General features: G+C 37.8%; 2 protein-coding genes across 9 annotated transcripts in view; one reads left to right on the top strand and one right to left on the bottom strand.

Annotated features, from left to right (window-relative positions):
* Positions 1–5,290, top strand: part of MSL2 (MSL complex subunit 2) — a 32,763-nt gene extending 27,473 nt beyond the window's left edge. The window contains exon 2 of the mRNA XM_086354677.1: positions 1,393–5,290. Within this exon, the coding sequence (XP_086210803.1) occupies positions 1,393–2,984 (1,592 nt within the window). The 3' untranslated portion in view covers positions 2,985–5,290. The remainder of the gene's footprint in view (positions 1–1,392) is intronic.
* An 884-nt stretch (positions 5,291–6,174) lies between these two features.
* The window catches only part of PPP2R3A (protein phosphatase 2 regulatory subunit B''alpha), a 233,838-nt gene continuing 224,556 nt past the window's right edge, over positions 6,175–15,456 (bottom strand). For all 8 annotated transcript variants that reach the window (XM_086353829.1, XM_086354553.1, XM_086353737.1 and 5 more), the window contains one exon: positions 6,175–8,730. In XM_086353829.1, the coding sequence (XP_086209955.1) occupies positions 8,604–8,730 (127 nt within the window). In that variant the 3' untranslated portion in view covers positions 6,175–8,603. The remainder of the gene's footprint in view (positions 8,731–15,456) is intronic.

Here is a 15,456-nt window from a genome sequence, read left to right as displayed (position 1 = left end):
CATCTTAGCAGCTTCCTGTTCTCACAGGGTAAACACCGATGGAGCTGGGTGGTTGGGGAGCCCCAGAGCAGAACCCCACAGATCCCCACTGTTCTCACCTGAGATTCAGCAGGTTTCACACATAAATGCTTCTCAGATGGTTTTATGTCTTTGGTTGTGAAAATGACTCTCTGTCAAAAATTTTCAGGTTTATAGTTGCTTTTAAGGGAGAGGGTTTGCTGATTTCACCATCTATAACCAGAAGTACCTTTTGTCTCAATCTTAAATTATGTAATGTTTATGAGAAAACAAATGCTGCTTTGAGTTCATTATTATTTGTCCTGAATTGGAAAGCAGTGAACAGTTGTTTCTTTGGGGACTAAGGGTAGAGATAGGGACTGGATCTAGTTGTTTCCCCCTTTCTGATTCATTTTGTATAGGTCATTTATAATTTAGGAGTTCGATCAAGTTGAGTAATCACTTTCACTCCCCCTCCCCACTTTCACTTTTATATTATATTGCTGTACTTGGATACTTGACCATGGTCATTTTCTATTCTGACAAAATTTTGAGCCCAATATTAAATTCTTTTACTTAATTTTTTTTAAGCTACATTTAAATATAGTTCTTTTTGTTGTTACTGTATTTTGATCTTCTGTAAAAGGATTTAGTAGTATTTCCTTTTTTTAAATAAATGAATATAGTTCTTTTTCATCATAACTATATTTTGGTCATCTCTTTTCTAGTTTATGATTAGTATATACAGTAACATGGCTTGCAGTTATACTTTTTTCGTGAAGACGCTTTTGTACTGATGATTAATGAATAACCTCAAACAATTTCTGATGAGGCAAGGACTAACCTTTTTTGGGGGGCTTTGTTTATCTACCCACAAGGCCTCAAAAGATTTCCAGGAAATAGTTGGCCTGTCATTACCTAACTGAATCTGTCAAATGAAACAAAACATTCAGTTTAAGGAAGAGAAATGAGTAAGAATAAGAATAGGAATTAACTCTTGCTCTTATCTTTTTCCCAGTGTCTAGACAATTGTTGCAGTAGGTTGAGGTCCCAAGGGTTATAAGCCTGGTTTGTACTTTCAGTGACTGATCTCCACCTCTTTATAGCCTTTGGAGAAGAGAGTAAGAAAGTGAGCCAGAATATACCATTTTGGGGGAGAAACAGACAGAGGAAGATCGTTTGAGAAAAAGAAATGGGGAATATAGCATGGAAATGAAGTGAGCTATTGAATATTTTTCTGTTTCCTGTAAGATACGTTTTTTTGTATCCTGTTTTGTTGTCTGGTGAGTTTAATCCATCTTAATTTTAATAGATTACTTATAATCTCAACTTCAGTATATAAAATTATAAATTTATTTTACTAAAATCTTTGCTTTCCTCCTTTTTCCCTCTTAGGACATTTGCTACAAGATCCTATTGCACCCACCAACTCAACCTGCCAACACTATGTCTGCAAAAGTTGTAAAGGCAAGAAAATGATGATGAAACCTTCATGTAGCTGGTGCAAAGACTATGAGCAGTTTGAGGAAAACAAGCAGTTAAGCATCCTAGTGAACTGCTACAAAAAACTATGTGAATATATAACACAGACTGCATTGGCACGGGATATAATAGAAGCAGTCGACTGTTCTTCTGATATTTTGGCTTTGCTTAATGATGGATCCTTGTTTGGTGAGGAGACGGAAAAACCCTCAGATTCATCCTTTACTTTGTGTTTGACACATTCCCCCTTACCTTCAACCTCAGAACCCACAACTGATCCTCAAGCTAGTTTATCTCCAATATCTGAAAGCACCCTCAGCATTGCTATTGGCAGTTCTGTTATCAATGGTTTGCCTACTTACAATGGGCTTTCAATAGATAGATTTGGTATAAATATTCCTTCACCTGAACATTCAAATACGATTGATGTATGTAACACTGTTGACATAAAAACTGAAGATCTGTCTGACAGTTTGCCACCTGTCTGTGACACGGTAGCCTCTGACTTATGTTCCACAGGCATTGATATTTGCAGTTTCAGTGAAGATATAAAACCTGGTGACTCTCTGTTATTGAGTGTTGAGGAAGTACTCCGCAGCTTAGAAACTGTTTCAAACACAGAAGTTTGTTGCCCTAATTTGCAGCCCAACTTGGAAGCCACTGTATCCAATGGACCGTTTCTGCAGCTTTCTTCCCAGTCTCTTAGCCATAATGTTTTTATGTCCACCAGTCCTGCACTTCATGGGTTATCGTGTACAGCAGCAACTCCGAAGGTAGCAAAACTGAATAGAAAACGATCCAGGTCAGAAAGCGACAGTGAGAAAGTTCAACCACTTCCAATTTCTACCATTATCCGAGGCCCAACATTGGGGGCATCTGCTCCTGTGACAGTGAAACGGGAGAGCAAAATTTCTCTTCAGCCTATAGCAACTGTTCCCAATGGAGGCACAACACCCAAAATCAGCAAAACTGTGCTTTTATCTACTAAAAGCATGAAAAAGAGTCATGAACATGGATCCAAGAAATCTCACTCTAAAACCAAGCCAGGTATTCTTAAAAAAGACAAAACAGTAAAGGAAAAGATTCCCAGTCATCATTTTATGCCAGGAAGTCCTACCAAGACTGTGTATAAAAAGCCCCAGGAAAAGAAAGGATGTAAATGTGGGCGTGCTACTCAAAATCCAAGTGTTCTTACATGCCGCGGCCAACGCTGCCCTTGCTACTCTAACCGCAAAGCCTGCTTAGATTGTATATGTCGTGGCTGCCAAAACTCCTATATGGCCAATGGGGAGAAGAAGCTGGAGGCATTTGCTGTGCCAGAAAAGGCTTTGGAGCAGACCAGGCTCACTTTGGGCATTAATGTGACTAGCATTGCTGTGCGCAATGCTAGTACCAGCACCAGTGTAATTAATGTCACAGGGTCCCCAGTAACGACGTTTTTAGCTGCCAGTACACATGATGATAAAAGTTTGGATGAAGCTATAGACATGAGATTCGACTGTTAAATCAGTGGGTCTTTAAACCTACCTCTGGTAGGAAAATAGCTACAGTTTTACGGCAGCTATGGTTTTGTTGGTTTAACTTGCCGGAGCTCCTGCATATAGATCACTTGTATCAAGTGTTTTCATTGCTAAGTTATATGTGTTAGTGTCGGGGAAATAGTTTGCAGATAATGGAGGAGTAACCCTACAACTATATGTCCTTAGTTCTTACAGAACCTCATAGTTTGAGAACAAATGCTGATGCAACTGATTTATACAAAATGAACTTTGGCAAGGAAAATAACATTAACCTCATTGTTTATGGTCATGCTTTGTGCATAATCAAAGTTTATGATTAAATGTAAGGAAGTGGTATCTAGTCAGTCCATAAGGATTGTGCTCATATTTTGTGGAAAAGTAGCCATTAGTTTGTTCAGGAGACTCAGTGCTACCTTCAGATGCCATTGATGTTTCTCCTGTTGAAAAGCTGATGTGTCCAGCTCAACCTTTGTACTGACATAATACCATTTCTGATCATGAAAATTGGCTACTGGTGTATGTAGCAGTTTTTAAATCAGCAGTATTATGAAAGAAAATTTGCCCCTCATTAGAATGTTGAAAAAAAATCTGTCTTTTAAAAGTGAACAAACTGAAATTCTGTCAGACTGTGGATGTTTAAGCTGTTCATGCCACAAAACTCTTCTGAGTTGAATCCCATTTTTAGTTAAGTCTGACTCATTTCTAGGGGAAAAACTCTAAATCTTTCCTTCACTTTGAGCAATGTTCTGATTAGATAAATGAAGTGGAGAAGAGTAGTTTTATTCTGAAGGTAATTGAATTTAGACTATACTATGTGACAGAATTTTAAAAAATTATACAAATGTTTTATTTAGAAATTGGGATTTACTTAAAATAATTTTGGAATAATGCTCCAAAACTTACTCAGATTTATGCATTATACCTATTGCCACTGGCCACTTCAAAGTGATTTTTTGTTTCCTCTAATAGTTTGCCGCAGACTTTAGTTTGGAGATGCTTTTTCTTTTTTTTTTTTAATAGGGTGCTATTTGTTGTGGAGACTTCTTTATAGAGGCCTAATAAAAATGCCTTTTTATGAAGCCTGTGCATTTAGGTAGGTTTGAAGCTAGTTGGATTTTCTTTAGAATACTCTTTTGCATGTAAAGCACAAACTATGTTTCAGTTTAAATCCTTGTCTTCCCTGTAATTTTTATGGGGGAGATAAGTGAGTCACAAACATTCTTTTGAAGGGAAATCTGGTCAGTTGCTTGAAATAGCACACACAGCCCAAATAAAACAAGGACTGACTAGGTTGTAAAGCAATGACCTTATGATTTAAAAGAAGAGTTGCTGCTTTGACAGTGCTTATTTAAAGAAAAATACTGCTGGAAAATTTTCAGTTTCTACTACGTTCACCATCTTTTCTGAGATCTGACATATGCTGAAGTTATGTTTTGATTTGGCACACAGCATGTTCAATGATGGTTACTCACCTAGTACAAGACATGGAGAAGAACCCTTTGGACACAGAGCAGATGACACCTCCTTCTGTTTTGTAGTGTATCCTGGTGTCATTTTCTGTGAATGTGGTCAGGTAGAGTTGTTTTTGTTGTTGTTGGGCTTTTTTTTTTTTTTTTTTTTGTCTCTTTTGGTGGGGTGGGGGTGGGCTAAAGCCATAGGAAGAAAAATGTGATGTATGTGTCCAGTATGTACTATTTTGTTTTTGTTTTGCAAGAAGAGTTGAACTATTTTTGATAACAAGAGTAAATGGTGGAAAATGCTTCTTAGTTGTCTTGTCTTTATTTGCTTTCCAAGTTTTGGAATTTTATTTAATTCCTCTGAGTGTTAGCAGTGTCTTATGAAACATGTATTTGCCTAAAGTTTGTAACAGTTTTACGTTGGATGCAGATGCCCTGCTATATAAACTTGTAAATCTGTTCTTTATTCACTAATGATCACTGCAAAAATGACTAGAAATAACGAGATTGTACACATGGATGATTAGAATATATTTTGCAAATCTCCCAAACTTTCCTAATATTATGATCTTAAAATTCCTTGAGTACTTTATTGCTTCCCAAGTTTGATAATCTTAGTTTCGTGTTTTTTGATGCATGGGAGGTTGGCAATATAGACAAAGTGAAAATCATTAGTATGTGAGGGCCTTGATTGTTATGTAATATTGCCAATGATGAATTCAGGTTGTTTTTAGCACAAGTTTCTCTTTTTTATGCTGGTATTCTCACTGCCACACTTTTGGAAACCTGTATTACACCTTAAATCTATCAATAAATGTTAGTTTTCTAATTCTATGTTGTAGAATACTGAGGAGTTTGGGATAGCATGCTTTGAATGGCCTGTATTATATACGTTTGGGGAAGAGTAATTAATTACTGTGCCTTGATTTTTATGTTGTTTTTTCTTTATATGGTGAATTATTTTTAGGAATGCTGACCAATGGCTAACAATGGATAATTGAGAAATTATTACTGAAGTAATTGGATTTACTTCAACAGGATTTAAAAGCACCAAAACAATAACAGCATTTAATATGACTCATCTTCATTTGTTTTTTTTTGATTCCTTGTAATTACCATAAGTGATCCAATGATCTTTCACCTTAGGTAATAGACGTTTTACAGCTGACAGTTGTAGAACTAATCGTTTTGATTAGTTTCCATAGGTCTACACCTCTAAACAGAGAGGCAGTACAGTTCTAGGATACAGAATTTCTTCACTGTGTTCTTAGTTTTCTTAAAACAACTTGATGGTGACTAAAGCAAAGTAAAAGTTTCATAACAGATGAAAAATAAAATTTTCCATGTATTATAGGCAAAAAATATAAAATGTTTTAGAGAATACTAAGTTCACAGTTTAGAATTGGAATCTAAAGTGTGGATGGTATTTTTCCTCCCTGTTAAAAAAAATTTAGGTATCCAAATAACAATTACATATTCTTTAAACAATATATAAGGCTAAATTCTCCTTTGATCTTGTGAACTTCTCATTCCCAAACCCAAATTCCCATCCCCAGAGGAAATGACTTCTTAGTATGAGGTGTTATCTTTCCATATCTTTCTTTATAAAGTTTTCCCAGAGGTTCAAAGAGTTACTTTCTTTGAAACTCAAGCTTGTTTATAATGCTACTCTTTTCAAACATAAAAATGAGTTGCAAGTGTCATTAAAACCAAAAGTGTGTATTTGACAACTTTTATTTAGTTTTGCAAAAAGGGAAAAACAAAAGTTAAATCATGCAGGCTTCTCCACCCAAACACACCATAACATTTCCAAAGTTGAGCAAATGACTTCTCTCATTTGATCAGTCTAGAGTTTTAGAAACACTTTGAACAGTACACAATGACATAGATAAGATGCAGGGAAAATACACATAATTTCATTAGTTTGATTACCTTGGCAGTTAATGTTAAGCTCTGAAACTTATATCATTGACTAGCTTTAAGGTCATACCTTCAATTTAACTTTTATCAAGGAATCTTGGATATTGTAACAACTTGAAATTTCCAGTTGGGCAATAATGATTATATTCTGCATGATCTTTACCAGAAAGTCAAATATACCCTATTTTAGTTCCTCAGAATTCACATTTCTTATATTTAATACTAAGAGGGGAATACAGTGAAACACATTCTTGTTTCTGAAAATGTGTTACTTTGGATGACCTAAATTAAAAGCGCTTAAGTGGAATGATACTGGTAGCTATACTTTTATAATAATTACAGGCTTTTGAAACCAAATATTGACCAAAATGAAAGCAAGATGACTTCAGTAAGGAGAAACAAGGTAAAGTACAGCCATGTAGTTTAAAAAAAAAACAAATGTGTGTTGAAAAACTGAATTTTTGCTGAGTCTTAGAAATAGTTTAGACCATTACGGCTAAAACCTATAAACCATATCTAACTTCTAATTACCATTTGAGTATTTTTTATCTGAAAAAAATTTGTTTCCTTGTAAAGGCTGGATGGGGTAGATGGCAAATTTTATGTACTACAAAAATACTTTTAATCCTAATTTCCAATGTGTTTAGATTATTGCATGTAGTATTTCCTAAAAATTTAGTCACTTTTAAGGTTTTATTTCTTTGTGAGCTATTAGAAACTAAGTTTTTTCTATAATAGTTAAATTGAACGTCAGTTCTGATCATGAAGGTAAAACAACAGGAAACTGGGAGGATACTGACAAAAGGATTGCTAAATCTATTAATAACTGTACGAGTTGATGGTACATTTCCTAGATTCTCCTTTTCTCCACTTTTTGCCAATGTTTGATTATTTCAAAAGTTTGGCCTTCACACCAGCAAGGGAACCAATGTGGGGTGGAAAGGGAGCTATTCTGACATTTAGGACTTGTGGTTAAAAAATCCAGGGAAAAACTTCAATGACTTTATACAGAGGTGGATATTAAGTTTCTGGGAGGTTTCTTTTATACTAGCAGAAATTTCCATCCTTTTTAATAGTTTATTTTCAATTTGTCTTCAACAATATTGTGAGATTTGACTAGCCTTGTGGTTTGCTGAAAAGTACAGTATTCTGTAATAACCACGTCTGCTCTCTAGTAAGCATGAAGTTGCTTTCTTTTATGGGTAGCATCTCTGTTTTCTCCCATTTTTGTGATAAATACTGAAGTGGATGCAGTATTTTGAATACGTTATTTTTCAACACGAATAATGTTGAGATAGAGGCCTTTACTGTTAGCCTAGTCTAATATTCAGTGATGAATATGTCTAGTAAGAATTTTCATATATAATTATTTAAGCCTTCAAGTAGGCTTTCTGATATGAAGTACAGATGGGACACTAATTTTTAGATTAATAAATCACTCAATAATTTGCTACAAATGTTAAGGTGAGTTAAAAGGAAACTTTTTTCCCTCCCAATTAGGAGTCATATTCTGCACTTGTCCTCAGTTTTTTCTTCAGGTTTTATATAAGATCCACAGTCAGGATGGGGGGAGGGTTTAGAGCTTGCTAGCAAGGTTGGAAGGCCCAGTGGTTACAATACCTGAGGATGTAAAGTGACTAGCAGTTTGGCAGGTCATTGTGAAATTACATTAAGTTCAAGATCTTTGAACTCCAGTACACATACAATTAAAAGAAGTCTCTGAGATGTTTTGGCAGTGCTTTTATTACCAGGGCTAATTCAGTTCTGGAGGCCCTGACTGCTTTTTCAAGTTCCAGAATTTCTTGACTCAAGTTTTCTGCAAGTGAAGGTTTCTTCTGGGCTCCATAGGAGCCCTGATGGGCCTCAGCGATACTGGACAACAGAGGCAACTTCTGCTTTTGTGCAGAGAGCCGTGCTTGGCACTGTCCCCAAGAGATCCTTGGTACATTCAGGGTGAAGAGTGCTGATTCACAGACGTTGGAAGGTGATGTATATATCATTTGCTTCTGAGGAAAAGCTCTGTAGGAGGTTTGAGGCAAACTGGAGGAGTCTCCCAAATTGGGTATGTGTATCCAGAGCTATTGCTCAAAAACGTTAAAAAGTTCCTAGTGCAGATACACACTTGCAGAAATCAAAGCTTTTAAAATGCAATATGCAAACTAGAGCATCTCTTCACAAAAACATTTTTTTTGAAATACGTATCTCCCTTTCATGTAGCCACTGGCAACTATTCTTCATCCACTGACTGAAGCTTTCCACATTTCTCTGAAAGGCTTGAGGTCACTATTTTATTGCCCTTGTTTCCAATTTCAGAGGGAGAGGGAGGCTCTTCTGTTTCATAATCTTCAAAGGAGCTGAAAGAACAAAAATGAGTTACTGATTTTTTAAAAGTTTTAATGTTTGGGTAGAAGTCAATATAGCAAACTAGACTACAGATCAGCTAGTGAAAGTACCTGGAGTTGCTAAATGGCAGCTATAAACTGAAACACCCTGGAAGAAACCGTGCCCTGGAACAGAAAACACGTTCTCCCTGTTCACTCAAGCTCATGTTAGAATACGTTGAAATGTGCTGAATCAGGCTTTCCCTAGAGGCTTTGATGGGAATGAAAGCATTATGGATTGAGGGTATGAGGTCTGGAAAGTATGAGCTTTTACATGAATGCTTTCACTGAAGTGGCTTTGATGCAGAGTGGGGAACTTTCTCAACTCTAATTGCTTTATAGCTTCCATGGCTTCTAAGAAATCTGTGTACACAGAGCTGATTAAAGCTTACTCCTGGATTTCGTTTCATTCTTTACAGAATTCCACAGCATTTTCCCTCTGCTCACCCCTCTTTAGAGTTCTATATCCTCCAGACTAACCCTCCTGGCTCCTCCAGGCATGGATGACAAAATATTTTATCTCCTGGGAATGATGGCTGTTTCACCTGTGCAGAAATTTCTGGATATATAACTGTTTTGTCAAAAAGGTACCAATACTGGCTGATGACCAAAAAAAAAAAAAAAAAATACTAGGTTAGGACTACCCAGTAGGTGGCACTTACTCTTTGAGGGTAGAGAATGTTACATTTTTGTTAAAAGCATATCTGATGTTTGGAAAACTGCTCTGAGTACCCGTTGATGATCCTTTCAGAAATCATTTACAACTGTCATTTTGCAAAAGCTGTCCATACTTAATTTCTGTTTGCACTCTGCCATCTCCTAGAGGCTGCACTATAACTGGTATATGAATAAGGAGGCAATAAGAGTAATTTTGCTTTAATGGAATTGAAGCAGGGTTGATGGAAGATCCTCTATTTCTGGGGGGAAACACTCAAAGAAAAGTTAATTCTACAGATGCAGCTACTTATTTCCCATCAGACTGGAAGACATTTTCTTCCTCTTTGTGATCTAATTTGCTGTTTGTGAGTGCTCTCTCAGTGCGGATCTATGAATGAATTAGAGTTAAGTCTGAGCTGAGACTATTCAATATTCAATAAATATTTGAGCTTCTGTTGCTAAGCATGAGCCAAACGCTAGGTATACAATGGTGAAAGAGACTGACCAGCCCCTTCCTCACAGAGCTTACAGCCTAATGGAGACCATCTGGAATAGTGGTTAAGTGGTTTAGCTTTAGAGTATGGACTTTTGGTCACTTAATGCTACTTTGGCCATGTAACTTAACCCCTCTGCCATCAGCTTCCTCATTCCTACCCCATTATATATGGGCTTTCCTGATAGCTCAGTTTGTAAAGAATCCGCCTGCAATGCAGGAGACCCCAGTTCGATTCCTGTATTGGGGAGATCCGCTGGAGAAAGGATAAGCTACCCACTCCAGTATTCTTGGGCTTCCCTTGTGGCTTAGTTGGTAAAGAATCAGCCTGCAATGTGGGAGACCTGGGTTTGATCCCTGGATTGGGAAGATCCCCTGGAGAAAGGCCAGTATTCTGGTCTGGAGAATTTCATGGATTTGCTAGTCCATGGGGTTGCAAGGAGTCAGACATGGCTGAGTGACTTTCACTTCACTTCACCCCATTATAAGGGTTGAAGAGAGATGAGGTGAGAGAGAAAATACCACATTCTGATGGTGGAGAAGTACCTGGGCTTACTGAAGCAGAATGGTGGCACCTAATCCTGTAGTAGGGGACAGGGTTTTGTGTAGTTTTTTTTTAACAAAAGAGTATGTGTGTTTTTCCACTGTAGCCTCATGTAGAAATGGAATTTTTAACAACAGATTTGATTCAAGCTAGTACCTAAACGTATTCCAATGCGTTGTGGGTTGGATGTAGTGGAATGTCACCTGCATTTCTTTTGTACTTTCAAGGTACCAAGAACAGTAATATACATAAAGCCTTTGGAGGAATCTTGGGTTAGGGGAGCTCATTCAGAGCCTCTTGTCAGTGTGCTGATGAATCTTACCCTAACTCAGTAGTTCTCAGCTGGGGTTGATTCCCCCTACCTTGGGGGTCATTTGGCAATGTCTGGAGACAAATTTGTCATTAACTGGGCAGGTCCCATTGGCATCTAGTGGATAGAGACCAGGGATGTTGCTAAACATCCTACAACAGAATTACCCAGCTTAAAATATCAGTGCTGTTGAGAAATCTGCTCTAACTTGCCCTTGTAGTGTCAGTGCATCCCAGGGTTCTGGACTAAGCTCTTCTCACTTTGTACTTCCGTGAGCAATCAGTCTTACAGCTTTATCTACACTCGTGGGTTCTAGACGTACATGTCCAGCCTCAGCCTCTTTCTAAGCCGAAGACTGCCATGTATCCACCTGTCTAGTATGTGGCTCTTCCCATGTGGCAGCGTATACGAACCTGGACTCATCGTACCTACAACCCTGGTTTTCCCTATTGTAGCAAATAGTACCATGATCTACCCACTCAAAGCCATAAATCTCATTACTTCAAGTTCCTCTTCCCTCCCCTCTTCAAATCCAGTGACTCTCCTAATACTTCCAATAATACCACATGCATACAGTCTTGGCTCGTCCTCTGCATTGCCACTAATTGAGTAAAGGATGTTACACGTTCTTGCTTGGATTACTGCAATAGTTTTCTAACAATTGGTCTTCCTGTTTTTGCTCCTATCACATACCCTTGGCTCTTGCCATACCAGACTGTTTACAGTGTCAGAATAGGTCTTGGGACCTAATGCCACAGTAGATGTTTTTCAGGGGCCTGCAGTGCTCTTCCTCCTTGGTTAACTTGTGCTCATATTTTAATCTGAGATATCATTTAAAAGGTTCTTGATTTCCAGTGCCTGAGCTTCCACCATCTCTTATTTAGATGTCTGTAATAGCTTCCTTATTTGTCTCCTTGCCTCTGTTCTTGCACCTCTCCAACCTAGAAGAGTACTACCTTGCTGGACTTTTTTTCAGTAGCTCCCCCAGGCCCTGCATGATCTGACCCTTGCTAATCTTTCCAGCTATGATTCCCTCTTATTATATTCCAGCTATACTGGCTTTTTAAAATCTCCTCAGCACCATTTCCTGCCTCAGAGCCATTGCACACATTTACTCCTCTGCCTAGAATATTTCTCCTCCCTGCTTTTTGCATAACTTTGCTTCTCAATTTTTAGGTTCTCATCACTGTAGAAAATTCTTCCCTCAGCTCCCTAAGTTGCAAGCCTGTCTCTATTACTGGTTTACCCTGTTTATTTTTCATAATTATATAATTAAATGTGTCATGCCCACTCAAATGTGAAATGTCCATTTTGTAACGCACTAATTTCCTTGGGTTATAGTATAGTGACTGACACTAGCTGCTTAAAATGTGCTGCTGAATGAAAAATAATGTCTTAGTGCTCTTTCAAAATAATGAGGAATGCTGGAGTCAGTAAAATGGTGAGGGTACAGAAGTCATCTTGAAGTCACCAAAGTCTTTCTTTATCTTGCTCTCCAGGAATTCCTGAGGGAGAAAGAATGTTTACTGATTGTCTTCTAAATGACCACTTCCAGGCTTGCCTGCAGGTCACTGGAATGCCTCTGGGCTCAAATGAAATTATTTTATGATGTATTCCCTGTTCATTTAATTGGCCATTTTAAACTGAGTAGAGGGGTCAGAGGATTAAAGAACTCATAGGGTTCACAAACAGTTCACAAAGAAACCTTAGGTATCAAATTGAGCACAGATTCTTTAATTGAGTAGTAACAGTATTGTTAGCATAAGGGAAAATAATGGTTCATGTATTTTTTTTTAAACTTTATTTTGTATTGGGGTGTAGCTGATTATTGATGCTTTTGAATTGTGTTGGAGAAGACTTTGAGTCCCTTGGACTGCAAGGAGATCAAATCAGTCCTAAAGGAAATCAGTCCTGAATATCCATTGGAAGAACTGATGCTGAAACTGAAACTCCAATAAGTTAGCCACCTGATGCGAAGAACTGACTCATTTGAAAAGCCCTGATGCTGGGAAAGATGGAAGGTGGGAGGAGAAGGGGATGACAGAGGATAAGATGGTTGGATGGCATCACTGACTCGATGGACATGAGTTTGAGTAAGCTCCAGGAGTTGGTGATGGACAGGGAAGCCTGGCATGCTGCAGCCCATGGGATCACAAAGAGTCGCACACAACAGAGCAACTGAACTGATAGCCGATTACCAATGTTGTGACAGTTTCAGGTGAACACAGAAGGAACTCAGCTATACATATATGTGTATCTATTCTCTCCCCAAACCCCCTCATCCATGATGCCACATAACATTGAGCAGAGTTCTGTGTACAATAGGTCCTTGTTGGTTATACATTTTAAACATTGTGGTGTTTACAGGTTCATGTATCTTTGCTAGCAATATGGTAGCTTTTAGAAACCTGTGTCCCTAAGTTTCCCCTTTTAGAAACTGTGTCCCTAAGTTTCCCATTTCAGATGAGCAATTTCTGGGCAAATGTATTAAGGCTAGTTCTGCAGATTCCTGGGATGGAAGTATAATAGCTGGAATGAACAGAAATAATGACTGGCACATGTGTGGTCTGACAAAGGATTTGTATGCAGTTTTAGGATGTCTGCGAGTTATGGTTTGATTCCAGTTTGGGGATTCTGACTTTACAGGGGCAAAGGGATAGAATATGCAATTCAGGGCTTGTCAGGAAATCTAAGATACATGGTAGCTATAAGCACAGAATAAAATGTTAACTAGTCCTCTTAGTTTGAAGTCTATATTGCTGTAGAAATAGGAGTAGATGAATTTTACCCTTATACTTTTAAGAACAGATATCCTAAGATATCCCTGGTGGCTCAGACAGTAAAGTGTCTGCCTGCAGTGTGGGAGACCCGGGTTTGATCCCTGGGTTGGGAAGATCCCCTGGAGAAGGAAATGGCAACCCACTCCAGTATTCTTGCCTGGAGAATCCCATGGATGGAGGAGCCGGATAGATTATAGTCCACGGGGTCGCAAAGAGTTGGACACGACTGAGCGACTTCACTCACTCATCCTAAGCCATTTACATAAAATGAATTATCGGAAATACTTTAGAATTTGGATATTTGGTTCAAAGAATTTCCTTATTGACCCATTCAATCACTTCAAATTTGGTAAAGTTTCCTAATACGTACCATTTACTTTTCTATCTTAGAAAGTTGATCCTATTTATTTTTTGATGGCTAAGGATCTCCTGCAGTTCCAGGTCATGAGCCATCAGTAATTCTTATTTTGGCTGTAGATATTATAAAAATTTTGGATTAAATATATTCTAATTTTGAACTTGAAGGAAGGGACAGAGTTTATTTTTATTACCAGCCACAATGCCTGGCATAAATTACATACCAGTGCATATCTACTGAAATAAAATTTATTTAATTTTAAACTTCTCTGGTCTTCTGACTAACCTACAGTGTCGTACTTTCCAGTACTAATTGAACTAAATGTACATCTCATAAATAGTAATTCAATATATGTTTATATTTAACATAAAGGAGAAATTCACCTTTAAAAACATCCAGTGGGAAATAATTCTAAATTATCTAAATGTCCGAAGGTAGGGAATATGGATGTGTTATTGCTTGAGAGAGTACTCTGAAGCATTAAAAGTCATGTTTTTGAACACACTAGTAACATTAAGCATCAGAAAGAAATACACCAAAGTATACATAATGGTTATCTCTGGATGACTGAACTGAGGATGATTTTAATCTTTTTATATTTTTCAATTTTTCTTCAGCAAAGCCTGTCTTTCTCTACTAATCAGATAAAGACTCAGAAAATTGTGTTTAATCTAGGTTAATCAAATGTAAAGCTGTTGGTGAAATACCAGAATATCCTGTAAGAATGTATTTTTAGGATAATGTGAAAGACTTTTAACTAAAAATCTGAAGTAATCAAGTTTTTGTCAGATTGGTAGAGAAGTTTGTTTCTAATTATTACAGGTCCCAGTTTCTCAAGATAGCAACATGGAGGACCCTTTAGCCTACTTTTCACAATTCTTGTGGCGTTTTAAACTTTATTGCAAAAACCATAAGAAAGTTAATTATAAATTAATTGGGTGTCATAACTTGTTATCTTCATGTATGTGACATGTTTAGTTGGCCAGAGGTATGTAACTGTTACCTGTTTCTGGCTTCCCCTATGACCTTGGCTGAATTTATACAAATGCTGTTGTATGCTGTTATCACACTGTGTGCTAGATGGGGTAATTCACGGTGTTTGCAAATTCATACCTAAGGAGACCCTTGGCCCTCCATCACCAAACTAAAATATGGAGTCATACTGCATTTCTCATTGTTTCATTACTAGGTTGCTTACTGAAGGTATTACCCAAGCAACAGCCTTGAGTCAGGGGGTACAGGCACTTGGCCCAGGGGTGGCCTGTTATGTGAAATGGTAAAGTAGAGAATTTCAAGTTGTTTCTGGAAGGTCAAGTTGTCTAGGCTTCTGCAGTTATCCTTGTAGTGAAGGTGGCTGCCAGATTAGTGCTACCTTCTGTGCCACTCAGTAAACATTTGCTGAGGCTCTCCTACTTCCCAAAGAGTTTGCCCAGTGCTGGGGCTACAGAATGAATGAAACAGGTGCTCTGCCTTAAAGGAGCCTGTGTTCCAGTGGAAACACAAGCAGGTCCACTTCCCCCAGCATTTATATGCTAGATACTGTTAGATACTGTTCAG

This window comes from Bos grunniens, chromosome 1 (assembly GCF_055505025.1).
Source record: "Bos grunniens cultivar Pamir isolate PY7600 chromosome 1, Bosgru_T2T1.0, whole genome shotgun sequence".
NCBI classification, from domain to species: Eukaryota; Metazoa; Chordata; class Mammalia; order Artiodactyla; family Bovidae; genus Bos; species Bos grunniens.
This window is presented reverse-complemented; position numbering and strand designations above follow the sequence as displayed.